This window comes from Penicillium alfredii (assembly GCF_028826965.1).
Source record: "Penicillium alfredii strain IBT 34128 chromosome Unknown utg000001l_segment0_segment0, whole genome shotgun sequence".
NCBI lineage: Eukaryota > Fungi > Ascomycota > Eurotiomycetes > Eurotiales > Aspergillaceae > Penicillium > Penicillium alfredii.
This window is the reverse complement of record NW_026622698.1, coordinates 2,962,578-2,990,240: the sequence shown is the minus strand read 5'-3', so window position 1 is coordinate 2,990,240 and position 27,663 is coordinate 2,962,578. Positions and strand designations below refer to the sequence as shown.

The 27,663-nt window shown below is 51.7% G+C and overlaps 15 protein-coding genes across 15 annotated transcripts; 5 read left to right on the top strand and 10 right to left on the bottom strand.

Moving 5' to 3' along the window:
* Nucleotides 1-594: 594 nt before the first annotated feature.
* NUU61_001166 (uncharacterized protein) lies at nucleotides 595-1,155 on the top strand (the record flags this gene model as incomplete). The annotated part of the gene is made up of 2 exons (XM_056651748.1): nucleotides 595-955; nucleotides 1,010-1,155. 2 exons carry the CDS (start codon nucleotides 595-597, stop codon nucleotides 1,153-1,155), a joined length of 507 nt encoding a protein of 168 aa, XP_056516598.1.
* Nucleotides 1,156-1,971: 816 nt separating this feature from the next.
* Nucleotides 1,972-2,490, top strand: NUU61_001165 (CTAG/PCC1 family protein; the record flags this gene model as incomplete). The annotated part of the gene is made up of 2 exons (XM_056651747.1): nucleotides 1,972-2,015; nucleotides 2,157-2,490. 2 exons carry the CDS (start codon nucleotides 1,972-1,974, stop codon nucleotides 2,488-2,490), a joined length of 378 nt encoding a protein of 125 aa, XP_056516597.1.
* Nucleotides 2,491-3,333: 843 nt separating this feature from the next.
* On the top strand, nucleotides 3,334-3,974 carry NUU61_001164 (glutathione peroxidase; the record flags this gene model as incomplete). The annotated part of the gene is made up of 2 exons (XM_056651746.1): nucleotides 3,334-3,376; nucleotides 3,445-3,974. 2 exons carry the CDS (start codon nucleotides 3,334-3,336, stop codon nucleotides 3,972-3,974), a joined length of 573 nt encoding a protein of 190 aa, XP_056516596.1.
* A 227-nt stretch (nucleotides 3,975-4,201) lies between these two features.
* On the bottom strand, nucleotides 4,202-5,529 carry NUU61_001163 (translin; the record flags this gene model as incomplete). Its single annotated transcript, XM_056651745.1, has 8 exons — nucleotides 4,202-4,276; nucleotides 4,339-4,488; nucleotides 4,558-4,643; nucleotides 4,723-4,828; nucleotides 4,888-5,021; nucleotides 5,130-5,183; nucleotides 5,298-5,334; nucleotides 5,464-5,529. The coding sequence occupies 8 exons, from the start codon at nucleotides 5,527-5,529 to the stop codon at nucleotides 4,202-4,204; spliced, it is 708 nt and encodes a 235-aa protein (XP_056516595.1).
* A 429-nt stretch (nucleotides 5,530-5,958) lies between these two features.
* Nucleotides 5,959-6,957, bottom strand: NUU61_001162 (putative catechol dioxygenase; the record flags this gene model as incomplete). The annotated part of the gene is made up of 2 exons (XM_056651744.1): nucleotides 5,959-6,646; nucleotides 6,707-6,957. 2 exons carry the CDS (start codon nucleotides 6,955-6,957, stop codon nucleotides 5,959-5,961), a joined length of 939 nt encoding a protein of 312 aa, XP_056516594.1.
* A 1,740-nt stretch (nucleotides 6,958-8,697) lies between these two features.
* Nucleotides 8,698-9,225, bottom strand: NUU61_001161 (uncharacterized protein; the record flags this gene model as incomplete). The annotated part of the gene is made up of 1 exon (XM_056651743.1): nucleotides 8,698-9,225. One exon carries the CDS (start codon nucleotides 9,223-9,225, stop codon nucleotides 8,698-8,700), a length of 528 nt encoding a protein of 175 aa, XP_056516593.1.
* A 1,515-nt stretch (nucleotides 9,226-10,740) lies between these two features.
* Nucleotides 10,741-11,419, bottom strand: NUU61_001160 (DIM1 family thioredoxin-like protein; the record flags this gene model as incomplete). The annotated part of the gene is made up of 4 exons (XM_056651742.1): nucleotides 10,741-10,766; nucleotides 10,830-11,072; nucleotides 11,158-11,205; nucleotides 11,305-11,419. The coding sequence occupies 4 exons, from the start codon at nucleotides 11,417-11,419 to the stop codon at nucleotides 10,741-10,743; spliced, it is 432 nt and encodes a 143-aa protein (XP_056516592.1).
* A 359-nt stretch (nucleotides 11,420-11,778) lies between these two features.
* Nucleotides 11,779-12,425, bottom strand: NUU61_001159 (uncharacterized protein; the record flags this gene model as incomplete). Its single annotated transcript, XM_056651741.1, is given in 2 exon segments — nucleotides 11,779-12,121; nucleotides 12,136-12,425. 2 exon segments carry the CDS (start codon nucleotides 12,423-12,425, stop codon nucleotides 11,779-11,781), a joined length of 633 nt encoding a protein of 210 aa, XP_056516591.1.
* Nucleotides 12,426-12,787: 362 nt separating this feature from the next.
* Nucleotides 12,788-13,457, bottom strand: NUU61_001158 (GNAT family N-acetyltransferase; the record flags this gene model as incomplete). Its single annotated transcript, XM_056651740.1, has 2 exons — nucleotides 12,788-12,996; nucleotides 13,064-13,457. The coding sequence occupies 2 exons, from the start codon at nucleotides 13,455-13,457 to the stop codon at nucleotides 12,788-12,790; spliced, it is 603 nt and encodes a 200-aa protein (XP_056516590.1).
* A 734-nt stretch (nucleotides 13,458-14,191) lies between these two features.
* NUU61_001157 (60S ribosomal protein eL22) lies at nucleotides 14,192-14,924 on the top strand (the record flags this gene model as incomplete). Its single annotated transcript, XM_056651739.1, has 4 exons — nucleotides 14,192-14,206; nucleotides 14,415-14,450; nucleotides 14,525-14,721; nucleotides 14,798-14,924. 4 exons carry the CDS (start codon nucleotides 14,192-14,194, stop codon nucleotides 14,922-14,924), a joined length of 375 nt encoding a protein of 124 aa, XP_056516589.1.
* Nucleotides 14,925-15,272: 348 nt separating this feature from the next.
* On the bottom strand, nucleotides 15,273-17,216 carry rex3 (putative RNA exonuclease Rex3; the record flags this gene model as incomplete). Its single annotated transcript, XM_056651738.1, has 1 exon — nucleotides 15,273-17,216. One exon carries the CDS (start codon nucleotides 17,214-17,216, stop codon nucleotides 15,273-15,275), a length of 1,944 nt encoding a protein of 647 aa, XP_056516588.1.
* A 468-nt stretch (nucleotides 17,217-17,684) lies between these two features.
* Nucleotides 17,685-19,151, top strand: NUU61_001155 (lipase ROG1 family protein; the record flags this gene model as incomplete). Its single annotated transcript, XM_056651737.1, has 2 exons — nucleotides 17,685-17,755; nucleotides 17,825-19,151. 2 exons carry the CDS (start codon nucleotides 17,685-17,687, stop codon nucleotides 19,149-19,151), a joined length of 1,398 nt encoding a protein of 465 aa, XP_056516587.1.
* Nucleotides 19,152-19,291: 140 nt separating this feature from the next.
* NUU61_001154 (putative alanine--tRNA ligase) lies at nucleotides 19,292-20,095 on the bottom strand (the record flags this gene model as incomplete). The annotated part of the gene is made up of 2 exons (XM_056651736.1): nucleotides 19,292-20,035; nucleotides 20,093-20,095. 2 exons carry the CDS (start codon nucleotides 20,093-20,095, stop codon nucleotides 19,292-19,294), a joined length of 747 nt encoding a protein of 248 aa, XP_056516586.1.
* Nucleotides 20,096-21,312: 1,217 nt separating this feature from the next.
* NUU61_001153 (phosphatidyl synthase) lies at nucleotides 21,313-22,709 on the bottom strand (the record flags this gene model as incomplete). The annotated part of the gene is made up of 3 exons (XM_056651735.1): nucleotides 21,313-21,528; nucleotides 21,572-22,262; nucleotides 22,357-22,709. 3 exons carry the CDS (start codon nucleotides 22,707-22,709, stop codon nucleotides 21,313-21,315), a joined length of 1,260 nt encoding a protein of 419 aa, XP_056516585.1.
* A 2,360-nt stretch (nucleotides 22,710-25,069) lies between these two features.
* Nucleotides 25,070-27,246, bottom strand: NUU61_001152 (uncharacterized protein; the record flags this gene model as incomplete). Its single annotated transcript, XM_056651734.1, has 5 exons — nucleotides 25,070-25,375; nucleotides 25,473-25,655; nucleotides 26,186-26,340; nucleotides 26,417-26,685; nucleotides 26,777-27,246. The coding sequence occupies 5 exons, from the start codon at nucleotides 27,244-27,246 to the stop codon at nucleotides 25,070-25,072; spliced, it is 1,383 nt and encodes a 460-aa protein (XP_056516584.1).
* Between the last annotated feature and the right edge of the window lie 417 nt (nucleotides 27,247-27,663).

Here is a 27,663-nt window from a genome sequence, read left to right as displayed (position 1 = left end):
AGATGCAAGTCCAACCTTCAACTCTTCACTATCCAGTCCGACAATTTCTCCTCGCATGGAGGTAAATGAGAAGTGGGGAGATCCCACAAGCAGCACAAACTTTGGAGAAGTACTAGCGCATCAGAATCTCGCCCTGGATTCAAACGGATGCACTCCGGTTGAGCACACCGACTCCGAAACTTGTTGTTATTTGTCTCAGCTTCTTCACTGGAGCCGATGTGGGAACATCCCTTGGTTGACTCCAGATGAATCGACTGCACGGTTCACCGGATGGCAGGCTGTTGGATGTCGATCGTGATTCCTGCTGGCCGCACCGGACAATAAACCGTCCATGGAGAAAAACATTGCCCCTGATCATCCAATCTCCATCGCATGCGAGGAGTTGTCGATTGCGCATATGGCGAAATTGAGGGTACCGCCAGCGAACTGTATATAAGCCAGGCTCTCAGCCCAACGGCTCCAGGGTTCTTTTCTTCATACAAAACTTCCCATTCACTTCCAGTCACTCTTTTTTCTAATCTCCAACCCTTCACTTGTACACTTTACCCTCACTCAGTCACTCTTTTTTGATTCTTTTGATTTCACATCAACACAATGAAGTTCACCGGTTTCGCTGTTTCCCTCGCCCTTGCTGGTGTTGTCTCTGCGGGTGTCATCCCTGCTGCCTCCAACATCGACGGCACTGTTGCCGGCACTGAGGGCGCGGCTGTTGGAGCCGTCGCTCCCGTGACCGACAGCACCGGTCACATCGTTGACGATGCGACCCACTCCGTCCGCGGTCTCGGTGGTGCCATCAAGCGCGATGCCGGCAACGAGGTCGGCGCCGCCACCCAGGCTCTCCCCGGCGCTGTCAACGGTGCCACTGGCATTGCTGGCAGCGCTGTCGGTACGACCGAGAGCACTGTCTCGGGTGCCGCTGGCACCGTTGAGGGCACTGTTGCGGGCCTTGGTTCTCGTAAGTACATGGGCGAGTAAATGAAACTTGGTGCCAGTACTAACTTTGTTTTAGACAAGCGCGATGATCTGGGTGGCGCTGTTAGCGGCGCGGGTAACACCGTTGACAGCACTGTCGGAAGTACCGTCGGCAGCACTGTTCCTGCCGCTGTTTCCGGTATGTTCAACTTCGCCGGAGAGATACGGGGCGAAGACGACTAACATAGTCCCAGAGGTCGGCTCTGTCGCCGATGGTCTCACTGAGAAGCGCCAGCTCGGGGTTTCCGCTTCCGTCATTGAATCTACTCTGTCCAAATCGCTCTCTGGTCTGACTACCAGTATGTCATTCCATCCACGAAGCCATCCCCAGGGATTTAGCTGATGTTCTCTTCCCAGACCCCGGCGGCCTCCTCAGTGCCCTTGGCAACGTCCAGAACGAGATCGCTATCGGTAAGCTCCTCTCAACACGACCTGATGTACACATGTACTGACGACCTTCCAGGCCAACTCACCCAGGATCAGCTCCAGGGCCTCCCTGCCTCCATCCAGCACGTGGTGTCCGCCATCGCCGTCCACTAAGTTGATATTCGGTTGGGCCGGTGTATTCGTGGTACAAACATGTCGTGGCTGTCTAGTCCATGACGTCTATTTGCATGTCTTTAATTCTCTTGTGTCCCAATGGTTATTCGGGAATTGGTGAACGCGCTTGTTTTTGTGTACTATACCTTCATGAGTGCTTTGATACTTTTGACGACTCCCATCTGAGCTTGCGATGAGGGATGATCCTTTAAAATTCTCAGTTTTTTCTTCGATCTCTGGCAGTCAAGTAGTCAAATAGTCAAGTATGCCTGTAGACTTCGACCAAAGTTCTACCGCTTGTTTTTGAGGTGTCTACGGGTCTTCTGTAGAAGCTGAGTCATCATTGTAGATGGCCGCAGATTATTCCAAGTGCCCCTCGGCGTGTAGCTAGTCGACCTCATCTGCTTCTCAACAGCTTCGCAGTCTTTTCTGGCGCTCATACAATCTCGCCAATTCACTATGGCTACCACAGAACTCACTGATACCGAGTTCCCCTACTCACTGTACGAGCCCCCCGCGCATTACACACCGCTACCAGTTCAACAAGACCACAATATATATATATATATATATATCTCTCTCTCTCTCGAAACACCATCCCGTTATATATCTTCACACATACACTCCAACACATACTAATAAAGCCTAGAACCATTTCCCTCCCCCCTCCCCACAAACCGCCTCGCATCTTCCGCCCTGCGCACCCTCGAAGTCGACGCTGAGCTATCCCCATTTGTGCGACGCACCCTCACCCTCGCAGCCCCGTCCCCGCATTCCACTTCCGAGCCACAAGAAAAGAAGCAGAAACAAGACCCGGACGAGTCGCAGACCGTGCTGCAAACCACCTACCGCGCAACTACCAACCGCATGCTGCGCGTCGCGGTCAACGGGTTCATGGAGAGTCTGGGGGTCGTGCTCGGGGTGATGGCGGAGTTGGATGTGGATGTGCTAAAGGCGGAGGCAGAGAGGGAGGGGTGAACAAAGAAAACTGGGCTGAGTTTGGGTTGAAGTTGCCTACAGCTTTTTGAAGAAGAAAGTGTCCAGTCGGTCGGCTGCTCAGCGCTCTATGGGGAAACCAGTTGGGTGGATGTGCTACAATGACCATTCCTCTCCTCGACATTCATTGCTTGCCTGAAGTCTGCTGAGACGCGGGTCTGTGATGGGCTACTGTATACTGGGTCTCTGGGTCTCGGGGGATGGTCTCGTTGAGGGGTTGACCCCGCCATTGGCGATGATTCTCAGGCTGTCAAGCTCCCGGAGAGAAGAACAGGGAAGGGATAGGCATGGGAAACTACCATTGAGAGTGTTGGTGCGACGGCTGGCTCTGTCGTTGTCCTTTGCGGAGTTGCGACATGGTAACTAGCGCGCCCAGGACATCGGCCGAGTCCCTGGATGGTGCAGTGCCAATGCCATAGATACGGGGCGCTGATCATTCAATGTACATCCATTCGAAAGATCTGCGCAGTCGATACGCAATAGCCACTACACATTACGCAAAATCAATAGTACATCCAGTGATGCATACGGGAGTTATGCATTAATAATCGATGTATTGTGGGCTTATCCGGGAGCCTCGGGGGGATGCCCGCAACCGTCCACGATCTCCGGGGCTGGGCCAGCGATCATTTGTAATTAGCAATGGCGCGACCTCGGCTGGCAAGTCTACGCCTCCAGAATCTACAAAAACCCGGAGTGCCTCGCTACTTTGTCGCCAACACCAACCCATTGATCAGGTGCCTGTCCACGACGTCATCATCGTCCCACCCCAGCTCTCGCAGATTCACCCGTCCTCTCCCGCCACTCGCCAGGCACACCAGCACCATGGCGTCCGCAACGACCTTTTACGACTTTGAGCCCGCCGACAGTGCGTATCACACCATCCACCCCGCTCTTCCTCAAGCTAACCTTAGTCTTCTTTTTCCCCCCCACCAGAAAGGGGCGAAGCATTCCCGCTCTCGTCACTGAAAGGCAAAGTCGTTCTCGTCGTGAACACAGCCTCGAAATGCGGCTTCACACCCCAATTCGAGGGCCTCGAGACCCTGTACAAAACGCTGAAATCCAAATACCCCGACGACTTCACCATCCTCGGCTTCCCGTGCAACCAGTTCAACTCGCAGGACCCCGGGTCCAACGATGACATCCAGTCGTTCTGCCAGATCAACTACGGCGTCACGTTCCCCGTGCTGGGCAAGCTAGATGTCAACGGCGACAGCGCGGCGCCCGTGTGGACCTGGTTGAAGGAGCAGATGCCCGGCCTGATGGGGCTGAAGCGCGTCAAGTGGAACTTTGAGAAGTTCCTTGTCTCGGCGGATGGCAAGGTTGTTGCGCGCTGGGCGACTACCACTAAGCCGGAGGCCCTGGAGAGTCCTATTGTTAAGGAGATTGAGAAGGCGAAGAAGGAGGGTACGTTGGCTTCGGCGAGTCAGCCCCAGGAAGGCTCGGAGCAGGCGAAGCTGTCTTGATTGGGAGAGATACTGTGTTTCTTGTGTGTGGACATACCTTTTCTTCGTTCTATATCAATACTCTTGCGGTTCCGTAGCCACGAGGATTACTGATCCTATGTGATTACGACGAATTAATGCCTCGCTGATGCTGTTCATTCGCTGGGTCAAATGACCTCTTGTTAAAATCATTATCAATGATCCTACTAGTTAGGTTCCTTTTTTTTGGCCTGTCATCTCCGGGTTCATCACGCAGCAGCGCTACCCTTGGGAATCAAGTTCCGCAACGACAAGTCGTATACCACATCCTCGACCTTCTTGACCTGCAACACGACGAATTAGTCACCTCAGCTCATAGAAACCCCCACCCAAAGCAAAAACATACACTGTACTTGATCCCATCGCTGCGCTTCCGCAGAATGTCATTCTTGAGGTTTAGCAGCTGGAAACCGGCAAACAGATCTTTGATAAAGTTGCCGATTTGCACGGGGCGCCCATAGTCACCCAGCGTAACCGAGTTGACAGCCAAGCGAGACTACAGCCAGGAGTCAGTGACTAGATCAGGAAATGAGAGAGGGGGGAGGGAGAATAGTTGGGGACATACCAGCTCTTCAACCATAGATATGAGCGCCAGAAGATATTCTTCGATGGTGAGATGGAAAGCATCTTTTTCTTTCAGGTTGACGGGGACTGCACGAATAGCCTATAAGTAACTATTGCCAGCCCGGAGATAGTCAAAAAAGCGGCAGATGAACTAGGGGTAACTTACTCTCAAGGAACTTGCCCACATCCTCGATCGTCATAAAAGACGCCGAGCTGGGCCCCTTGTGCTCTTGCAATCCACCCAGCCACGCGCACAGTTCAATTGACACCACCTAATGTATCGACTAGTCAAAACACACAAATCGTATCAATTATGGACAAGGACACAAACGAGGTTCTGGAGCTCGCGCGTCCACAGCCCGTTGTACTTGTAGAACGGGTGCTGGTCGGCCACGGCCTTGAGGCGAGCGACCTCTTCCTTTTGGGCGAGGATTTCCGTGAGTGCATCGTCAAGAATGGGTTTCACTATTGTTCTTGATCAGCGGGATATTACTATTAAGAGGTGATAATATAATACAAATAAAAGTAAAACCAAGACATCAACCCATCAGGTAGATAGAAAAGAAGTCATACCTTGATCAGTAGGTGTAGAATGAGCTCTGGACAGAATCGCCTGCGTGGATCGTCCTGTCGATGTCGCGGTTAGTCGAGGTCTCATCCCAGGTCCTCAAAATAAGACCATGCTGGATTCCAGCCGACAATGCCTGCTTGAAACAGCTCCCTGTAATAAACCGCACATACCCTTTCTCGCAAGCGTCTGCACAATATCGTGCACCTCCTATCCAGGGAGCCTGTTAGCTATAAAAAAAAATGGTTTCGTGCCCAAGCAGCTTGCTTGGGGTTGGGGGGGGGGGGGCTTGGCACGCGAAGAATTCAATCCACACGCGCGTCTCGGATGTGTCCTTACATCGCGGACGGTGCTCTCCTCGTCGATCTTAGTCTGCAGATCCTCGAAGATGCGGTGGTCAATCATCTTGTCCGGTTTTGGTGAGCTGGTGAATGGGTGACTCGAGGGACGGGCAACAAGGCAGGTTGTGTCGGTGGGGGGATGTGCAGGAGAGCTCCAATTGGGTTGACGTCAAAAATGATGAACTCGTCGCTCTTTTACCGTCAACTTTTTACTGATGCGTTGACCTTCAACTGGATTTATTGCTGTAGGTGACTCTACTGAAAACTTTGTGCAACATCCTTCACATTGAATTTTCACCCTCGTTTCCAGTCCCTTGCTGTTGTACTCCTCCATAGCTACACTGCTACGGTATGTCTAAAACCCAGTCAAATAATTCATATAAGAAAAAAAATAAATTCATTCATCTGTCAGGAGAGCATCAAATATCGCTAAAAAATCAAAAATGCATAAAATATACACCCATCCGTCTAAACACCAATTCAGCCGAGCTTCTTATAGCTTCTGGTTGAGCTTCGCATGGCGCTCAAACGACGACACGGGCGGCGCCGAGTTCGGGTTGGGGTGGTGCTTCTTGAGCGCCATGCTGACATTGTACTCGAGGTCGAGCTGGGCATTGGGGTCACCGGTCTTGGGCTTGAAGTCGACCACGAGGTCATCCTTGACGGCAAAGACGGAGTCGATGTCGAGGTGGGGGTCGTCGCTGGGGTAGATCTGGTTGATGACGGTGGCGTAGTTGGGGTGCGTGATCATCAAGTGGATATGGGCCGGACGCATCGGCGAGCGGTCCATGAGGTTGAGCAGCACGCCGGCGGGACCGTCCGTCGGCAGCGAGTACGGCGTCGGGTGGTAGCAGTACCAGTAGAACTCGCCCTTCTCGTTCGAGCGGAACTTGCCGCGCAGGTTGTTCTCCGACTGGCCCGGGTCCTGGAAGTCGTACTGTCCGTTGGCCGAGGCTTGCCAGATATCCAAGACGGCGCCGACGATCGGCGCGCCCGTCTCCATGTCCTTCAGGACGCCGTGCATGTACGTGACCTGGCCGTTGGGGTTGGGGTCTTGGATGATGGTGTCACCGAGGCTGCGGAACGGCGCATTGGGCGACCAGAAGGGGCCGAGGATGACATTGGAGGTCGGGGAGACACCCTGCTCCGTGACGATTTTGTTGGCGATCTCATCGACGAGACTGGGGTTGGTCAGCTTTCTTCTGTTTCTGCTTCTCTTCGTGTCTTTGGATCGTGCTTACGATTCAAGTCCGATCACATCGCAGATGCGGTGGCATTCGTTGCGCACAGGCGTGCTGATCTTGCCGATGGAGTTGATGAATTCAACGCCAAGCATCCACTCGGCCGGGGTGAGCTCCACCTCCCGAGCAAAGTCGTGGATGTGCTTGATGAGCGAGCTCAAGATCACGCGAGCGCGCTCGGGGGTCTTGGGTCCCATGGAGTTCATCACATAGGGAGTGAAGTTGGGGTCGAATCGGGCGTTGGTCGACATGGTGTGGTGTGTGTATGTATGAGATGACGAAAGAAAAAAAAAAGACTGTTTTTAAGGACGAGGGTTGGGGGGGGGGGGGGGAAATGGAAGAAGATGAAAGAGAAAATCTGGAGAGGCCCTCGAGGGTCTATATAGACAGTTCAGAAATGGCGTGGCATGTCTGAATCCTGAGCGAAGCGGATGGCGACGGCAAATCATTCGGCTGGGAGCCTTTCCAACGGTGCCGAACCCAGATCCCAAGGTGTAGTTACCGCCACTACATGCCGAAGAAAAAACTGTTGTTAAATCCAAATTCCACATATCTTCTTATCTCTGGCAATCCCAATATCCCAGCAGTAGGTCCCTAGCTATCACCGGTCAACTGAATAACAGCCACATCGTCAGGGGACGTGGGATATCAAATTTCGCGATGGCCTGCGTTGAGGCGCGGGGGCACGGCGGAGTAGCTCTTACCCGCGGGTAAGAACTCGACCTTCCCCGGGAATTTGTCCCCCGCGGTTCCCGAGCTTTTTCTGACTCAGCACTCTTTGGTGGGGTTTGATTGGTGATTGGCCTTCCGGGTCACCAAGCCGATCGGCATACCCGATCCCGAGGCCGGGCATACTGGATGGGTTGCAAGCCACGACTCCGATGGAGAAGATCACACGACCAAACTGATTATGTGAATGCTAGATTTCAACTTCCGCGATTTATTTCTTGAGCTTATCAAGCGAATCTGCTTGATTTTGAGTAAAGGAGAATGGTACCACAATTCACTTGAAGAAAGATGGCCATGGCGGGGTGCAGAGAGCTACTATACACAAGAAAATGAAAATCCGGGGTAGGGTAATTAAGCTTCATGCCGTGTTCAGGGGTGAAGACTTTATCCGCCTCCTGGTCGAACTTGGTTGGTCGAGCATCGTATCCTGGAAATGCACGGTTCGTCCAGGGTCTTTAGTGTAACCAACCAGAAAATCTCTCTATTCCTGGACATCTCAATTGTTTACTGGTTCAGAGGTACTTACCATGCAAAGCTCTCTTGAAAGACACCGGGGTTCATCATATCCGGCAAGGCCGTCCCAATCTACTGTATAGTAGAACAATTGGATTAAATGAAAGTAAAAAGTATCAGAGCTTTCTCAGCTGATTATGCACTCAGATTTCAGGCATGTCAAGCACTGTGGATGAAGGGTCCATTAGTAGGGCCTTGGAGAGACAAGCCAATCAGACATGTACAATATAGCCGGGTAGCCCTAAATGACCAAGCCTACATACATATGGAAGACCAAGATCTTCTGATTCATTTCTTTTGTTTCTAAAAGTCTGAATACAAGGTAGGATTTCTCATCTTCTTGATTGAAGCATGTTCTCTAAAAGTTCTCAAAATAAGACCAGAGTCTAGAACCTGATATTGCAGCCGACAAGAGCGTTATCCACGTAAAATGAGTGACAAAGGAGATATAAAACATCAAGCCTTAAAAAAATCCGTAAGCCCAATAATACATTCCCCAAAACATTAAAACAGTACACAGTATTCCTCCCCTATAGTTGCAAACCACCCAAGAAAACCCTCACCCCCGGACATGCTCAGTCAGGGCGGCTTGGATATGAGCACCGCTGCTGAATGATCGTCTGGGGCGAGGACCTGCCTGGCGAGATACACGCGCAGTGATATCATGGGGCCTCATCATCCAGGACGTAAGATGTTCTTCAGAAACATTGTAGTCATCTTCGAATGCGTTGTGGTCGAGATGAACCAATTTAACGAGCGGCCTGGGTCACAGAAGGCATCACCGAGAAAGTGCTCGAGGTGGTGACGACGACGCCCCCTTGGCCGCCGCGGGACGCATTCCAGGGGAAGTTGTTGTTGTTGTTGTTGTTGTTGTTGTTGTTGTTGTTGTTGTTGTTGTTGTTGTTGTTGTTGCGGTGGTGGTCCAACAGTTGCTCGATATGCATGTTAGGGTGTTCCTTTTGAATTTGCTGCAGGATTTGGTGGAAGTTCTCGTCCTTCGCCATCTGGGGGTGCTCAACAAGGTACTTGATGAGGACAAAGAAGACTTGCATAGGGTTTGTCCTATGGTGGCCGTTACCGTCACCAGGGTTGCCGGAGGTCGTGGCCGCAGGTGGGTGGTTGGAGACAACAGGCGTCCCAGTAGCCCAGTTCGAGACAACGGCGGGCGTTTGAGCCCAGGTATTGGCCAAGCTGTTGCTGTTGGGCGCGGGAGGCCCGTAACGGATGGCCATGCCAGTGGAGGCGAAGACCGAAGCCAGGACGACGGAGAACTTCATTGTGCCTGAAAAAGGGTGCTGATTTGGAAGGGAAAAGAAAATCAAGGTACACAAGGAAGATCTGGGAGAAGTTGGCTTGCGGATGGGGGATCTCTGGAAGCAAGACGGGAACTACTGCTGCCAGTCGGAGTGCCGCTTTATATACATCGCCTCCTATTCTTTTTTTTTCCCTCTCTCGACATAAGCATTGCCATTGTTCCATGGTTGGCCCCCATGCCCCAAAGGAACGTCATCCGCATTGACATTGGGGCGAAGTTGTCCACTTTCTTCCTCAGTCAGATTGTGAGGAAGGCTGGCCCCTGTTTTGCGTACTCGGTAGGCTCCTGCGCCGGAGCAGATCACTTCCTAGTCTCGCAACAGGATGGAAATCGAAATAACGAGTATCTCAGATCCTGGCCGGTAAGGCAGACTCCACCGCCATCCCACTTGTAGAATCAAAGGCATTTTCAGCCCTGTTGCGGATCGGTATTTCCCATTCACTCCAACGTGAGACGAGGACGTCGCAAGTTGTGGGGCTTTGCATCTATCGTAAACGTCTCTACACTCCCCAGGACATTTGGTTGCCTGTGCATCAGCCGGTGTCAGCCGGGGCTACCAGCGAAACTTTATCCCAAATCGATTTGTATGAAACTATCTGGTAGGCCCACATGGACATGCTGATCACTTAATTATAGTAAAACAACGATCGAGAATGCATTGCTGAGGCGAGATTTCGTTTCTCGGAGATTCTCTGACAACTGCAACCCCTGCAATTAAAGCCGATCTCCTGTCCTGCGTATATGATCCTTCCAGGATCGTAATTACGATATTGCATTCCTATAAAACTTCCACTCTTGGCAATGGATTGCCCCTGTTTTGACGAACATGGCTTTCCTGGGCACTCGTCATTTCTGCTAAGCATTTATTTTGGCCCCTGAAAGATGGGGCAAAACAGTATCTTACATCTTACATACTGGATGGGAGCGTGGGGATCTACACTGCCGGCATACGCGTCGAAAAGTTGGCCCCAATATTAATGGATCCATTCCTCCATTCCTTCGACCAACGCCGTTGTTTTCTCTAATTCTGGGTTCCTACCCAACGTGGCAAAAGTCTATAATTATCGATAACATAATTGATATCGAATACTTTTCTACAACTCCGATTTCAAAATCCAGCTTTGACATACGCTTGACGGGCTTTGTTGCATGATTTCATCGCAGATTCAACATGCTTAAGGGGCCTGCGCTTAGGCTGCACATATAAGCCTTAACTAGAACGGGTAAGATTACCGATAATCCGGCATCCCCGAAACGAAAGTCAAGCTCCAGTTCTATGTACGAATATGAAGGATGAAAGTCGATCAGAATCCTGAGCTGGAATCTGACTCCACCAAATCCAAGATGAAGCTCGGCTTTAGCTAGTATCATGTCTGCATTTCTCTCGCTGGGTCATTTCCAGTGATCGTCGTCAATTCATTAAAAGAAAACACATGGAATCTCTACCGAGAATCTCCGCATCGTCACAGCACACAATTTAGTAGCGATATCTCGTGGAGTAATCTGCAACCAGGCTGTCAGTCAGCGAGTCATTCCCTCGCAAAGACAGCGGGACATTACTCGTACCTTTCGGACTAACGACCAGACCCCGGCCCTTCTTTGCACCCTTGTAGATGGTCTCAATGATGTCGATCAGCTCCTGTTTGTCCTCCAGCACCCAATTCAACTTGTTATTATTTCCGGTCCCAAAATCACACATCATGTGTTTGTTGCGATAGAAGAACATGAGTGTCATCGTGTCGTACAACTCGTACATCGTACTGAAATCCGGTACCTCATCTAGATCGCACAGGTAGATCACTGCAAAGTCTGTTTCGTGTTTAGTGGTTTTCGGCCCGTCAGCTTTGGTCGCGTTTCAGAAGTTTTGCGCGGGGGCCCCGGGTCTACAACTGACTTTTCACTCGCTCGGCGATCTTGTAGAGGACTTCGTCTTGGCGGATACCTACATCATGCTCTGTTAGTCTATGCGTCCATGTAACATTCTACCGCCATGTCGAGGCGGGTGACGAAAGGGCCCAAGGGAGGAGGGGTGGTTGCTCACAGTCGGGGTCGTGATCGCGCCCGAATCGGATCACTACCAGGCGCTCTTCTTCGGAGAGAATCGCCTGATCCACGTGCCAGGCGGTCCGTAGATGAGGTAGGACGATCGAGCCCATCGTGGTCTTTGCTTGGGGTTGTGCTGGGGAAGGGACGCCGAATGGAAAAATGGGAAGCTCAAGCTTTATCGATTACGGCCCCCCGATCGGTGTCATGTGACTGTGTGGCGGGCGACCAAGTCTTGAAGTGAGTAAATCTGTCGAATGGGATGATAGATATTTTTGGCTGCGTGGTTATGATATTCTTGGTCGCAGATTCCGTTGCCACTTGAATTGTCCGTCGTGAATTTAGCATGGTGATCTTGTATTGGGGGGCATGAACCACTCTATACCACCATGGATATATATGAACATGTATGACCAAATAATATTCCATCTGGCAATCTTCTATCTTAATTAGAAAATGACCCGTTCTGATCTCAGGTCAATTGTACCTCCTTCCTCATAAACGCCTCCCACAGCCGAATGACCTGCCCATCCAAAGTCGTCACCTCATACAGCACCTCCTCCTTCCAACTACTATACCCCAGATTCTCATACCATTCCTGGATACTGAACGACGGCATCGCCTCACCAATCCTGGCCCACAGACCGCGCCACTCGGGTCCCTCATCGTATAGATAGCGTTTACTCAACGCCGTGAGCGCAACAACCCGACAGCGTGGACTGCCATACGGCTCTCGGACGGCGAGCCCCTCGACCAACTGCATCGCGCGTCGCCCAAGTCCATGCGAGCGGTATTCGGGCAGGATGAAGAACGAGCTAATCTTGAGCACGGACTTGTCTGCGCAGCGGGATCCGGGTCCAGTGGATCGCAGTATGCGTCGAGCGCGATATGGCCTGCGCGAATAGCAGTATTGCTCTTTTCGGTGCTGGTGCTGGGCACGGCGATCCAGAATAGGCTTTTGAGATTCTCTTGCTGTTTTTGTTTCCATTTCTGGAGGATGCGCGAGTCGTGGTCCCAGCCACAGGCGAGGCGCTGTCTTTGGAGCTCGGTGAATTGTTCCTCGTCATCGAAGTTGACAGGGTCGAGGTGACATTGTGATGCGGGGGATTTGGTTGCCATGAAGTGGGACGAGGGGGAGAAGATGAGAATAGGCTTGCAACTGTTGGTTCCTAGCCCCTCATGTCATGATCCACTAACCGGAATCCAGCTCGATTGAGTGCGATATATAGTGTGAAGGTCAAAGGAATCTAAATTCTACTGTTCAACATTGTATTTTGAATTGAAGAATGTTAGAATGTTTTCTTTCAACTGTTAAAAATAGCGATCGAACGCTTTGAAAAGATTACAGCAATGTCGCGGAAAATCGCTCTGGTCATCTATACAGACCTATCTCCCAAGGAACCCACGGCACAAAGGTCCAACATGGAAGAAACCTAGTCTAGATCTCCAATGTTGTGCCCAAGACAAACGCATGCAGCAAGCTATCGTCGAGCCATCGAGGCAACATCGCCAGAGCCAGGCTCACTTTCATCGACGAACCCAAACCGCTGGTACAACGGGGCACCAGCTTTACTGGCATCCACGTACGCCCCGACGCCATTAGCATCCGCAAGATCACAGCCCCATTTGAGAAGCATGGAGCCGGCACCGCGTCGCTGGTAGTCAGGGTGTGTGGCGAGGGTATCCAGATCTGGGAGGGTGGTTAGCCGACGTAGCGCACGCGACGAAGTGAAAGAAGGATCAAGGGTTGCTCGCACAGTAATGCTTCTGATCGCCCATGACCCGTCGTCTCTCGCTTTCCTCTCTCGCAAAGAATGTATCGCACTCTTCGCCAGGCATGTCCTCATTCCAGGGCGGGTACCGACGTCCTCGCTCCTCGGGCATAGCCAGGTCCCATTTCGCGTAGGCGGCTATCCGGGCCCGACCGTGGGCGTCGGTGGATTCGGGGTCGATGATTTTCACGTAGCGCTGGAAGGGCTTGTTGAGGAGATCGTGGTGGTTCGCATCGTCCCACCACTTGCGTACGCCCGGAGTATCAGGCCATAGGCGTCGCAGGTCAGGGTCTGTGAACGCCGCGAACCAGACTTCAGTCATGGCAGGGACATCGTCGAGGGTGACTGTTTCCAGACGGAGAGCATTGGGGGTCGCCATTTGGAATGGCAGCAGGGGTTGACAAGGTACTCATGAGTTTAGACAGCAATAACTCGAACCCTTAGATTGCGACGTGAGTTAACATACGGGGTGACGACAATGAATTCGAATAGCAGGGACTACACTTTCTTCTCCAAGCGGTCGGACAAGCCGACTCAGTTGATGAAAAAAGTTCGCGTCGATCGGGGGTAGTGTAAGCCCGATGACACTGTGCAGCGAGGCATGCGCAAGCACAGAGGCCAAGCTGCGGGATCCAAAAATGAGATTAATCAATGTTGTTTTCCGTAGAAAACTTTCAGAGATTAAACTGAAAAGAACAGATACTACACTTGATCTAAGCCAATTGGCAAAGAGAGCTGGAAAAGAAAAGAAAAAAGACTAAAGGCAGGGGGGATGGGCATGTATTTATACCCAGGGCGATGAGGTCTGTGCTTGCGCTAGCCACTAGCTTCGATTAAGCGGCCCAATCAGATATCTTTCCACCCGAGACATGTGACTCACCAAGTTTGCTACCCATCAGGTGACTTACCACCAGCCCTAGTCCCCTCCCACGAGCCCTAATATTACCCAACACAGACTAGTGTCTCCCACCGCGCAGCGATTTTTTTGCTATCGAAAAGGGCTCCACCGAGAACAGTCGCATCCTCGAACTTCCTCATATCGGCGCAGGATATTCACTTCTTTGCGACCTCAACCACCTCCCCCTCTTCCTTCAATCCCTCCAATTAGTCACAATGGCTCCCGCTGCTGTACGTTGAAAACAATCATCCTGCGAACTGCTTTGCTGTTCCCCCCGAGGCCGAGTCTCGCCGGATTTCCGCTTCGACATGGTACACCTGATATTGAAAGATCTATTTGGGAAACCCTGTGCCATGTTGAAACCGTGCCGAGCGAGACCGCCATCGGGGATCGACTTGATGGAGCAGTAGGCTAATCAGTTGGTATTCCGGTTTATAGACTCGTGGTCGCAAGGCCCAGAAGGTCACCAAGAAGGTACGTTGGCGCCCTGAAACCCGGCCTCGCAAAAAGCACGACAGGATCACTAACATGGCTTCGCGCTTCTACAGTACATCATCAACGCTTCGCAGCCCGCGAGCGACAAGATCTTCGATGTCTCTGCCTTCGAGAAGTTCCTGCACGACCGCATCAAGGTTGAGGGCCGTGTCGGCAACCTTGGTGACAACATTGTCATCTCGCAGACCGGCGACGGGAAGGTCGAGGTCGTCACCCACATCCCCTTCTCTGGTCGCTACCTCAAGTACCTGTAAGTGTTTTGTTTGGACTCTTTTCGGTTCCTACAAGAGTGACATCCACTGACCGCTGCTCGTTTCCCCGCTCAGGACCAAGAAGTACCTCAAGAAGCAGCAGCTCCGCGACTGGCTCCGCGTCGTCTCCACCTCCAAGGGTGTCTACGAGCTCCGCTTCTACAACGTCGTCAACGACGAGAACGACGAGGAGGAGGAGTAAACGTGCTACCTGGATATTCTTTGACCTGTCTGTCGGCCGATCGGATCTGGTCTTCGCTCGATACTTTTGGCGTTACAGAGTGCGAGTGATGTGGGATTCGATTGTGTGATATGTGGGGATAGATTTGCCTAGGAGGCTTCAAAAATAAAACAAAAACGTTTATACCCTCTTATGGATTCTCTACGTAGAGTATTTATATTCCGTAGATGCAGGATTAGACTTGCGAGGTTGCTGAATGACAAACAGCCATTCTACCCAATCTCAAAATAAACCAGGGTATCATTTCAACTATTGCATGCACCACGAATAGGTCTCGGACCATATATCCTCCAGCCTTCCAACGATATCCTAACCCTTCCTCTTGTGTCCAGCACCAAGACTAGGCTCTCGCACTACTGGACGGTGACCGACCGGGGGGACTAACTTGTCCCCCTCGATGCGCCATCCTTTCTTCTTCAGACCCTTCCACGTTTCGCCAGCCTTGACCCGCACCAAATCGCCCGTGGCGATGGAGTCTTCTTTGGAGTCGTGGCCACGATCGCCTCCAGTTTGGATATCGCGATCGAGGAATTTCCGCGCAAGGGTTTTGAGACTCATGCGGTTGGGCAGACGGCCTTTCGGATGAGGGTAGAGAAGGACCGTGTCAATGACCGTGGGATGGATCACCCGGCAGACGTTGAGATCGTTGTCGATAGCGTGGCCAATCAGGGGCGTCTCTGGCTGTAGGAGTCGGAAGAGCAAGGCTCGCGCTGCAGCAGGCGACTCAGCTACCTGCAACGGGACGGGGTTCTTTTCTTTCTCGGGCTGGGTGGATGCCTCTGTGCGGGTAGTCAGGGTGCCATAGGGCACAGCGGAGGCAAAGTGCTGGGGAAAGACGCCCGAGTACCGCGAGTTGAGGTCCAATACCTCGCCCATGGGCTTGACGAGGACATCCAAGAGGTCCCGGCCCTCGGGCCAGCTGACAGCGGTAAGCCGGATCAGCTCCAGACCCAGCGTGGTGTATCCCATTTCGCAGTCGAGACACACGGGCTCCAAAGGCCCCTTATCAGGTTGTTTCGGGGTTTCCCCGAACTGGAGGATCGATGCAAGTCGTTTGGTTTCTGAGACCTTGAAGACATGTGTAGTGGCCTTGGTACAGCCGGAAGAAGTGCCCAGTGCTTCGCTGCAACAGGGGTAGTATGCATCAGATGAGCCGGTGACGTGGTCTGTCTTTTTGCGAGGAGGATAAATGGGCCTGCTGGGGTGATAAGTACATTGGCCACCGCTGGCCAATGCGCCGTCCTCGCGGCGACCTGGAAAGACCTGAAACCGCCCGCCGCATCGATCACACTTTTCCCAGCCCTTGGACTCGGCGACGCCTTTCTCTGCGGTCTTGACCTCTGCTTCGGTGGGTGCTTTAGTGACATAACCAAACTGTTCGAGGCCATGTAGCGGCATGACGAGATGAGACGCGAGCGCGATTTCCTCTTTGGTGGTAAGGCCGGTGTCAAGAGGCTTAGGGGCTTCTTGAGGAGCCTGAATGGGCTTGACATGATAATATCGGGTATTCAAGTGGGCCATCACATCCTTGGCCCAGTCCTCCAGGCCCAACTTCGTCAATTTTACGATCCGAAGTTTGATGACATTAGAATAGACACCGGGACTTTCCCGGGCCACCTTTTCCTCCTCGTCGAGAGCCATGGTCACAAGCTCATCTCTAGTGAGGACGAAACATTTATTGGTGCTTTCTTTCTCTTTAGCAAGTTTCTCATTCAGCGCTGACATGGCCAAGTGCAGTCTTTTCAATATAGCGGTCCGAACGCCGTGGTTTGCGGGTGCCTTGGTAAGCATGCGCGGGTTGAGGCTTTCCTTTGGCGCTTTTCTTGGTGGGAGCTGTGACATTGAGCGATCAGAAGAGGCGCTCGCAACGGCGTTCGTATGCTCCTGCTGGGAAGACCTTGACACTGGGCGCGTTGAAGGCGGCGGGGTCACTGCCCGAGTAGTTGATTGGAGTTTCGGAGCATCCTGACTGGTACTTTGAGGGGGGTTCGGCACTTCTGACGTGGAGGCATTGATTGCTATGCCGGTGGCAGGTTTATTATGCGATGAAACCGAGGAATCACTGGCCGCTTCTCGCTTGACCCTTTTCGACGCACGTGCACTGTCGTCAATGGCTGGCGTGGCTGCTTGAGAAGTATTTGACCCCACTGAGGGTAATTCGAGAGACTTATGAGAGAACAGGCATGTCAGAAGAGAGCACTGCTGGCCCTGTGGACAGGGTATGTCCCCGAACAGGCCGAGTGTCGAGAACATGGCCGGTAGATAATATTGGGCGTGGCAAAGGACAGCTGGAGAGAGATTTTCTGGGCCGATCAGGCCAATATGATGGAGAGATCACTCGGATGAGATTCGTTATTCGATCAAGCAGCTCATGGTGGATGATGTCGAGGATCAAAGGTTCAACTGAGCAGCGCTCAACCAGTGCAGGGCGAATCTCGGCCACCCATAGTCCAGGGCTAGCGTTTGCTGTCCTCGACTGACGGTGATGAAGTCAATTTGTTTCTTAAAACCACAGGCGTGTTTTGTGCAAGAGCCACGCAACGAGATGAAGGAGCTCGACCCGAAGCAAAGGAAGATGCAAAACTGACAAACACAAGCCTGAGGATAAAGGCAACAACGCGGAGCTTATCCCTTATCTCCGGGCTGCTGATCTGAGGCTCCCGCGAGATTCCAGGCTTCCATCTGACACGATTGCTGAGACCATACCCCTTGAGACTCATCATGGTATCAGGGAGCCAGACCATGTCGGAGAATACTATCAAGGCGGACCACTTGTGTGTCCTGGTTCATGGGTAAGTCTCTCCTTTGATCGCCGCGGATGACGATTGATAAGACCGAACCAAGCTCACTCACTCCCTAAGACTCTGGGGCAACCCATCGCACCTGGATTACGTGGCCTCTGCGCTCCGAGAACGACACGGGGAAGACCGAATCCATATTCTGTGCGCAAAGGGGAACAGTGGCAACTTCACATACGATGGGATCGAGCTAGGCGGAGAGCGGTTGGCACACGAGATCGAAGAGACACTGGATGCATTGGCCACAAAAAACCACAAGATCTCTAAGCTGAGCTTGGTGGGCTACTCGCTTGGGGGTCTGGTGGCACGATATGCAATCGGCCTGCTTCATGCCCGAGGTTGGCTGGATAAGCTGGAGCCGGTGAACTTTACAACCTTTGCATCGCCGCATGTTGGGGTACGAACGCCGCTCAAGGGCCTCAGGGACCATATCTGGAATGTATTGGGTGCGAGGACTGTCTCAACATCTGGGAGACAGCTTTTCATGATTGACTCGTTTCGCGACACGGGCCGGCCGCTGCTAAGCGTGCTAGCAGATCCCCAGAGTATTTTCATACAGGGCCTGGCCAAGTTTCAACACCGGTGTGTCTATGCGAATATTGTCAACGACCGCTCCACAGTCTTTTATACCACAGCGCTCTCCAAGGTGGATCCATTCCGGGATTTGGAGGAGGTGAATATCAACTACGTCAAGGGCTACGACCGAGTGATTATCGATCCCGATCAGTATGCGCTACCTCCTGCAACAAGGCAGCCGGAAACTGCATCCTCTCGGGCATGGAAGCAGTTTCAGGCGCTTCTTTTCTGGGTGCCATTGTGGATCTTGATCATTCTTTTCGTCCCGCTGGCTGCGACTCTTTTCTTGCTCAACGCCGCCGTGCAGACATGTCGCAGTCGGAAACGGATCCGCCTGCACGAGGAAGGCAAGAACGGTATGCTTTTTGGGAGATACCGAGTGCCTCTGCTGGTCGAGGATGTGCGACATGCCGTGGAGGAGGTTTTTGAAAACGTCAACTCCAGACAAGAGCCCGCGTATCTCTCCAGCACCGAAGCTGAGAGTTCTGATTTAACCACAGAGAAAGCCACTGCACTTGGAATCTCAGAGCAAATCCAATTGGATGAACGTCAAACTGATACTAGCTTGAAAACGAGTGATACTCTTGCTGGTCTGGAGGATTCCCAGCACCAGCTGGCTCCCAAGCTTGCCTTGAATCCGGCACAATTTGCCATCATCGACTCGCTCAACTCTGTTGGATTCCGCAAATACCCGGTTCACATTCATAAACACCGCCATAGCCATGCAGCCATAATTGTCCGAATGCCCAAGCAAGGATTCGGAGAGGGCAAGATTGTGATGAAACACTGGCTTGACAAGGAGTTTGTGGTCTAGTTTTGCTTGGGAATGGACCGAATGGCGTTTTTGGCTTTGTACACAAATAGATATTTGTCTATACAGAGAGACAGTAATGTATACAACTCCACTTCTACCCAAGTATACTGTTATCCCTTAGTATCTACAAAACAACAAGACTAGTGGGCATCAGGAGATACATCGTAAGAGACACGACTAACACCCTTCTGCCGACTAATCTTGCGCACGACAACCGAGCCAACAAGACCCGTCCGTTCAACATGCGTGCCACCACAAGGGGTCTGATCGAGGCCACCGATACTAGCCACGCGGGTGTGACAATCCTCTTCCAGCCAGGAAATAAGAACAGGCAGATCGCGGCGCACCAACTCATCGACTTTCTCTTGGATCAATGGTTTGCGGTCGCCGTAAACCAAACCCTTATATTCCAAGGATGCCTCGCCTGGGAAATGATTCGCCTTGATATTCTTCATCTCCGGCATCAGGATCTGCATGGCCAGATCCAGGATGTGGCCCGCCGTATGGAGCCGGGAGTGGTAGTCGCGTGCGGGGCCATTGATGCTCTGAACGACTAGCTGGCCTGTCGCCAAGGAAGAGGAGTTGGTGGGGTGGAGTGTTTCCCCGAAATGCAAAATACGTCCGTTGTCACCCTTGCGGACGAGGGTCACGTTGAAGACGGGCTCCTGGTCTGGTGGTGCTATGCTGCCCGTGTCGCTGGGCTGCCCGCCACCTTGAGGGTAGAAGATGGTTTGCCGTGTGGTGATGGCTGCGCTGCCAGAGTTGAGGTTACGGGCCAGCGCTTGCTCATTCTCTGGTAGTGAGGCGGTGGGCTGGTAGGCTAAGATCTCTGTGGTTAGAGTCCTTAGAGAGGCGTCGTGCAGGTACACGGCTTCGGTGTGGGCCTGGTTAGGAGGATGAGCGGTGCTTAGCTGCTGTGGGTGGGAGGGGCAAGGACATACCATTTCCTCGATTTTGTTATGTAGAACTAAACACGCGGGTCTATGTCTATATCCCAGAGGTGTCCACAATCAAATTGTCCCCGCGTCGATGGAGACTGCGTGCCTGGATCCTCAGGCTGCCATAGATTTTCCGCGGACCAATTCATCCGCAAGATGGTAGTATAAGGATGCTTTCGAAATGGCTTGGTGCTTAAAGAAAAGAATATTAGACATACTAGACTTTATTCTACTCATAAATAACAGTACAAATCATCATGAATAGTTTACAGACCGATCCAACTATTAACCCCTATAAAACAACAACCTTCCCACAACTCCACCGAGGCCCAAGAAAGCCAAGTAGTTAAACACCCCGGATATGCTCCCTGCCCATTCCACTCATTCTATGACAACCCCCTCCCCCAAAGGCTCCCCGGGGCCCCGGAAACTTCGGGAGTCCGGATCGTAAACCCACGGATTTACCTATTCAGTCACTTCCGGTTTATTGCAGTAGCAGACACTTGATTTGCCGGTGGCATGCAAGGATGGTGTGGATGGGTGCATTGTCCGAGGCAGGGAGGGATGCTAGTGGGAAAGCTGGGATCTGGCTCGTTGAGGACATCTATGTGGTTGGATTTGGAGTAGAAGAGAAAGATATAGAAGAGGAAAAAAAAAAGTTACATCATCTTGATGGTCTTGGGAGCCGCTGGGTGGATGGGAATGTTTCCTGGGGAATCCGGGGATGCTGGGGAAGGTTTCATTTCCAAGGTTCTCTATAGAATCCGGGGCACAGACTGGGGGTAGATAGGATGCTATAACTACGGATATCTTCTAAGGTTCGATTGGCATGGCATTGTCTGCCATAACCTTACAGACTCAAGGGAGGCTTCACTGGACAGGAAATAGCAGACACTTCCAACATACCATGCATCTAACAACCAGAGTACCGGGAGGTATTTCAAAATTTCCTGTCATTCACTCATCATGTAAATATGGTAACTAATCGTAAAGAAAAACGCGGGCCACCACTCAGGGAACCGCAAACAAAAGACCCATAAGTATTTGGAAATCGTATTGAGTGTACACAGAGACAAACATAGCAATTGGCCAGACTGAAGGTCCTCTGCTCAGGGGGAAACCCAGGTTGCTAAGGAGGGTGGACGGCTGATGATAGGGAGAAGCAGTCGGGAAGTACAAAACGGCGAAGAGAAGAGGAGCAGAAGACCCGGCTGCACCGGCCATTAGTTTCTCAATTCATTACCCGTGGTGTGATTTTCGAGTTGGCCGGGCTTCGAGTTCTTCAGAAGTTTCTGGTATTCGCGCTCAACCGCGAACTTGACTGCCTCGTAGATATTGTCGCAGATATGCTTGGGCGTGAATCGCGGAATGGTGTTCTCCTGGTAGACACCGGTCTTGACCAGGATGGAGAACCATTCAATATCAGAGGTGTCGTTGAACTCGTTGGTGCCGCGGATGTCGGACTCCGGGGGTATCGCCGACAAAGTAAATGATGGACGGCGGTTTGTTGATCTGGTGGGACTGGCTACGCCACTCCTGGAGGAGGCGGGTGGCAAATAAGAATGTGCTCTTCTGGGGCTTGCCGAAGGCGATGGTGTTGAGCTCCTTGCCGGCAATGGCCTTGTAGAGAGCCTCGAGCGACGCGCGGAGCGCGCCCATGCCGATGCGCGAGTAATCATGCGACGTAGACCACACAATGTCGTTGTGCGAAAAGAACACGGGCGGGCCTTCATCGAAAGTCTCCGACCGTGTGCCCAGCCGTCCTTCCTTGGTCATCAGGCAGTCCAGGATGATCTGCTGATCGCCAGCCCAATCGCGACTGTCGGCGAAGACGAAGATGGCTTCAATTTGCAAATTATCCAAATCGAGCATCCGCGAGTTGTTGTACTCCTCGTCTGTCAGTTTGCGGAACGGTGTCGTATCCTGTCGCGTCTTGATAATGTCTCCTGGGGTGACAATGTCTTTGAATCCGTAGCTCTCGGCCACGATCCGACACTTCTCACCCTCGCCACCAACCACCAGCACCGTGGTGTATCGCTCTGCCATTTCGCGCATGGGTGTGTGGCCGCAGATGAACTGCCCCGGGGAAACCTCGTATTCAATCTGGCGGCTGAGATCGATGCATCGTTCTTCCTCAGTTTTGCCGCCGCCATTGGTCAGGAAAATGTACGGACTGTGAGAAAGATTCGGGTCAGAAAATGGAATATTCGTGATAGAAGAAGAGCTACTATCAAGGGCGGGCGAGGGGCTAAGGAGAAAACACTCACACTTTGATCCCGTAGGGGTTTTCACCATTGATATATTTCATGGCATCATGGGCCTGGGAGATGGCCTTGCCGCCTCGAACAAAGACCCCATCAATGTCGAATGCTAGCGCAAAGTCATCGCTAGTTACCATTGGAGGAGTAGACATGGGGGTGATTTGAGGGGAGTTTTCAGAGGAGACTTCTTCGTCGGAGGTCACTGGTGAAGCAATGGTGAAATCGTGTTCGGAGGTCGAGGCTATCAGATGCTTGAGAGGCATGACGACGTTGGGACCGCCGTAGAGATCGGCCCGAGTGGCGTCAAGGCTGTCCAGCCGGCGGACCCTCTGGGACCCGAACCCATCAGTGGTGGCCATTGTGAACGGAGGAATGGAGGAGTGTATGTGGGTCGAAGAAGCGGGTCCACTTGTTCAAGGATCGCCGGGGATGCAGAAGATGCAGGAGATTAACAAGGGGGGGGGGGAGCGATCCCTTTTTTAAAAACCAAGATCGTGAGCACGATTCTATTCAATGATGCGCAGACTGCAGAAAGATTGATCAAACTGCAGGAAACGTCGCCAATGATATCGAAAGAGTTGGGTAGATGGAGCCTGTGGGGGAAACAGGGGCCATTAATATAGCAGACCTCCACTGAGGAAGAAAGGCGAGAGTCTTAGCGAAACACGGATCCATTGTTCGCTCAGACATTCATTATCCTCGTAATTCGCTGAATTCCAACTCGAGCATTCGGAGTCGAAGACCCGACCCTGTGGTCCCACACCAGCACGTCCTTGGCACAGCGAGCCATGCCCACAAGTCCGTTTGGCAGCACTGATTGAGCCTTCCAAACAATCATGGCCGAGCTAAGCGGAGCCCGTGGAGAGAACTGACGTAGCGGCGGGGGGGGGGGGGTTTCGTGGAGACTTTGCAAAGTGGAGACGATGATGTTCATGTCCAAAGTGTTGTTGACCAGTTTTCTATGCAGATTGCACCCCAAGCGCTTCTTCCGCGATTTCTGGTGGTAATAATTCGATCTTCAGCCGCATTGACCCAACCGCTGGCTTTACTGTACAGAGTATTCCGGGGATTTTCTCGCATCGCTGAGCGTACGAGACCGAATCAACGCGTATCGCGGGGCAGACCGGGCGTCTGACGTCATGGTGGCTGTTCGACCTCAGGAACCAAAGAACGCCATCGCTTTGTGCCGAATCAAGTATCAAGGCTGCGCCGCACCCGTGCTGACGTTATAAAGTTGAGGATGGGGAGAGCAGTATGGCTGGTTGCGGCGCCAGGTTGGCGTCCAATGCGACCTCGAAAAACTCTAGTCAGGGGAGTTAGCCACCACTGTAGCCATGGATCCAAGGCGTGGTGCGAAGATTCTAGTCCCTACCGTGGGATGCAAGGTGTAATGCTCATACCCGTAGACCATATTCAAGAGGCTATTCGTCTGTGTTGCGATCTGTCGACGGCAATGGCCCCTGGATGGAGGACTGGAGACCAATCGTGTTCCTTTTCGAGTGCCGCCTGCGCACGGTGGGTTTAGGCGTGACAAGGATGTCTTGGTCGAAGTGTTGTCGCTGCGTGCCAGAACACTCAAGCCAATTCCTGCCGCCTTCTCATTCCAGCACTTTTGTAGACAACCGAATCATTTGTCTTTGTAGTATTCACATGCTCTTTCTCTTGTCAAATAAGATGGCGTAAATCAATAAGTAAACGAGAGAGATTACATTTAGTCGTGTTTCTCTATGAAGGGTCAGAGTCCCCCGGTCTAGTCAACCCAAATCGTGAACAAGCGGTTTCAGAACTTCCTCGGACAGATACAAGCCGGACATAATAGTCGTTCTTGTGGCTCTGGACGTGAACAGTACACAGGGGACAATAAACCAGGAGAAAGGGTAGCGCCGAAGACAATAGTCAGGATCTGCAAATATAGGTATTCAACCAAGCCAAGAAATCATACGACAAAGAGAAGCAGAAAACACCGAATTCAAGAGCCCCATCTACCTTTCTACTTATGTGGGCCATGAGCTGGCCCCTAGTGGCCAAGGGCCGGCTCCATCCCACAACCCAAGGGGCGATTTCTTCACAGTTCTATTTTGAATCCTTCATGGATATACTACCAACGAATTGAAGAAGACACTACATATAGCCTTCACTAAGAGGTTTGATCAGCGTATCCACACCCATCAATTACAACTAATCCTGCTTGTACAAAAAAACTTGGTGCTGCGGAAATTATCTGATCGAGGGGACCCACCATGCTCCATTATCAGATCCGGGGGGCCACGAAAGACATGCGTAATGGACATAGCTAGCATGCTTCAGAAATTGCTTGTCTAAGCGTCCTAGCTGACATCAGCTGGAAAGCTGGTTTTTTTGCAACAATTATAAATAGGGGGTCTCTCCCGGAGGTTGCGGAAGAGGTCAGAAGGATACCGACTTTCACATACATTCTACCATTCCTCTAGAAACCCAAGAACCATCTTGCCATCATGAAATTGTCTCTGGTACGTTTGAAAGTCCTTTTGTGGGCCATGCAGCGTTCTTGGGACTCCATCTGACCTTGATCAATTGACGGATTGTCGCCATTTCGGCCCTCCTTTTCACGTCCCAAGCAGTGGCCAGCTGCCAGACGGATTGCGTGAAGAACAACAACACTTGTGATTCCGCCAGCAGTACCTTATAAAAATGCCTGTATGATGTCCAAAAAAAAGTGATTCGATCCCAACATTCTTGATCAAGGGAAGGGTGCATAGAAGTTGAGTCGCCGATCTGGATCATACTTGGTCTTCAACGCACGCAGCTTCTCCAGCCTCTGCAGTCTTTCCCTGCCAACGACGTAATTGACATAACTGCACATTTCTTTCTGGCCACGCGCTTCAACGATAATGCCTCGCCAGGATTCCCCGAATCCATGTGCTTCGGCTTCAAGGTCTTCCCCAGCAGGCTCATAGATAATAAGCGGCGCGATGAGGTTTCCGTCCCGAGGCGGAAAAGCAGTCGAGTCTGCAGGAACTGCCTTCACGCCCTGGGTGGAATATCCCTGGAACAGAACCAAGAGAGTAGATAAATTCGGGATCCTGGTGGGTCATTGTGGAGAAGTCATCAAATACAGCGCACTGTGCGGTAGGGCGCTGTACCTGGATATCGACCGGGAAGCGGATATTAGCTAGCCCAGACTTTTGGCAGGAAGGCGAATCGTTGGACATGCCGGTCCACTGAGCAAGGTCTGGATATGTGCCGGTTTTCCTATCAGTTATGACAGGCCCAAGATTGGTGAATGGGTCAGTGTACTTTGGCTCCCACTGGATTGAGAAAAGAGGCTAAAGAGCTGGAATGGTTACGAAGGGAAGCTATGACTAGGACTAGGGGGGTTAGGATAACTCATCGAGGTTGGGTATCAACATCGGGTCAAAAGGATAACTCTTCAGCGGGTGCAGAATCGACTTTCTGTTGGTTGCTTCATGCAGTTTCTTTTGAAATCTTGAAGGGGAAGCGTGAATGATACCAAAAGTGAGGAGAAAAGAAGTTGCGGTGATTCATTCTGAATACAAATTTCTATGCAATTCTCTTCCACAAGATCGAATCCCTCAGCTTTCTTTCGCCGCTGCTTCCGCTGCTGCCTGGCGTCCCACATGATGTCGATACCTCAACACTCTCAACGTGATGCTTTTCGGATATTCATAGTCGTTTCGAAATCCTTCAACCAGTTTATTATGGAATAGCGTGAATCCTGTCGGCATAAACCTTTCGCCATCACTCTCGCCTTCTCCTTGTCTAAGGTTCCCTGGAAAATGTTGAATAGAAAATCCCTAGTGTCCCGAGCACCTAGACCAGCTGGATCATTACCCACCCTACCCTGCTGTAGGGTTCCAATCACTTTTGCCGCATGAGAGTCGGGATGTTGGTACCACTGCATTTTCTCCCATTGGTCGGCGATCAGCCATGTCATGGCCAACTTGAAAACTTCATTCATGTAGGCATCAAATGGTTCTCCGTTAAAGGCCTCTGAACACCATATAGATTAGCACTTCTCTCTTTGATAAGCTACAGGCAAGGGGAGGTCGCCAGAACTGAAACTTACCTGGACTCATGTAGAACCGTGACCCTTTATCTCCTGTAATGGTCCTATCATTTATTTCGCGAGCGGCATCCCAATTGGTCACATAAATATTGTTCTGAACGTAAAGCACACTTTCGGCCGTCAAGTTTCCATGGATGATATTCTCAGCTTTAGCAGCTAATAATGCCTGTCCAGCAACCCATATTGCGATTCGCGTACTGACTGCTCCGGGTCGAGTTTGAGCATGGGCCAGAGTCGTCTTAGCTTTTGGCATGACTAGAACCGATTCGCTGCCGGTTGTGGACCAGAAGCGCTCTATGGGCCGCATCACGTAGGGGGGACTTTTTGCTAACGCGATCTTGGATCCTCGACTTTTCTAACCCGGATCCTCCGGGTGATGTCCTGACCGTTACTTCCTCTGGCACTCCAGGTTTAATCCCTAGGGCCTTGTTTTGTGCCACGTCGAGGTAGGTGAGCACTCCGTCCCAGAGCTCGCCTGGGCCACTATCCCCCAATTTGTGTTTGAGTACTAACTCCGCATATTTTTCCCATCTCTCGGAGATACCATGTTTTAAGTCTTTCTGGGCGATAACAAATTTGAACTGGCCCTCCCCACGTGGACTTGTTTGTTTCCCCTTAGGGAAACATCCACTGGGTCGTGTAGTATCGGCGCGACTCTCAAGTAAATGGTCGAGGGAGAGGCTTTGTGGCATAGGCGTCTTTTCAGGGTTAATCGGGGAGGATTGGACGTCTTGGGAGTGGAGGTCTTCGGGGACTGGAACAGAGGATATCTGAGGGATGAGCAAAGAACAGAGCCCCCATAATATCAGCCGAGAATGGAGGAGACGCATATTGAGTGATGAAAGATGGTAGGAGTTAGGAAAAGGGTCTTGCAGTAACCGGGGCTTTTCTTTTTTTCATTATAGGGGCGATGTTTCTGCCCCCGGGGCCAAGTGATTTGGGGAGGGGCCATCGAAGATGATCATCCTTCCGGGTCGTAATCATCACAAAAAGGTCCAAAGATATACAGAGTAGGCAGCGACGGATATAACTTAATTAGGGACCCCCGTTCTTCGTACACCCTCCCAATCCAATAAGTGCACATCCTAGTTTTTAGGATCGGGGGTATATTTTAACTGAGGAATAGTATGGACTAGGCTACTTCAGGTTAAATTAAAGCAAAAAAAGATATTATTCATAAGCTGACCTCACAAAATTATTGCCAAGGGCCCTAAAATTACCATAAATAGCGCCCAACGCCCGACGGT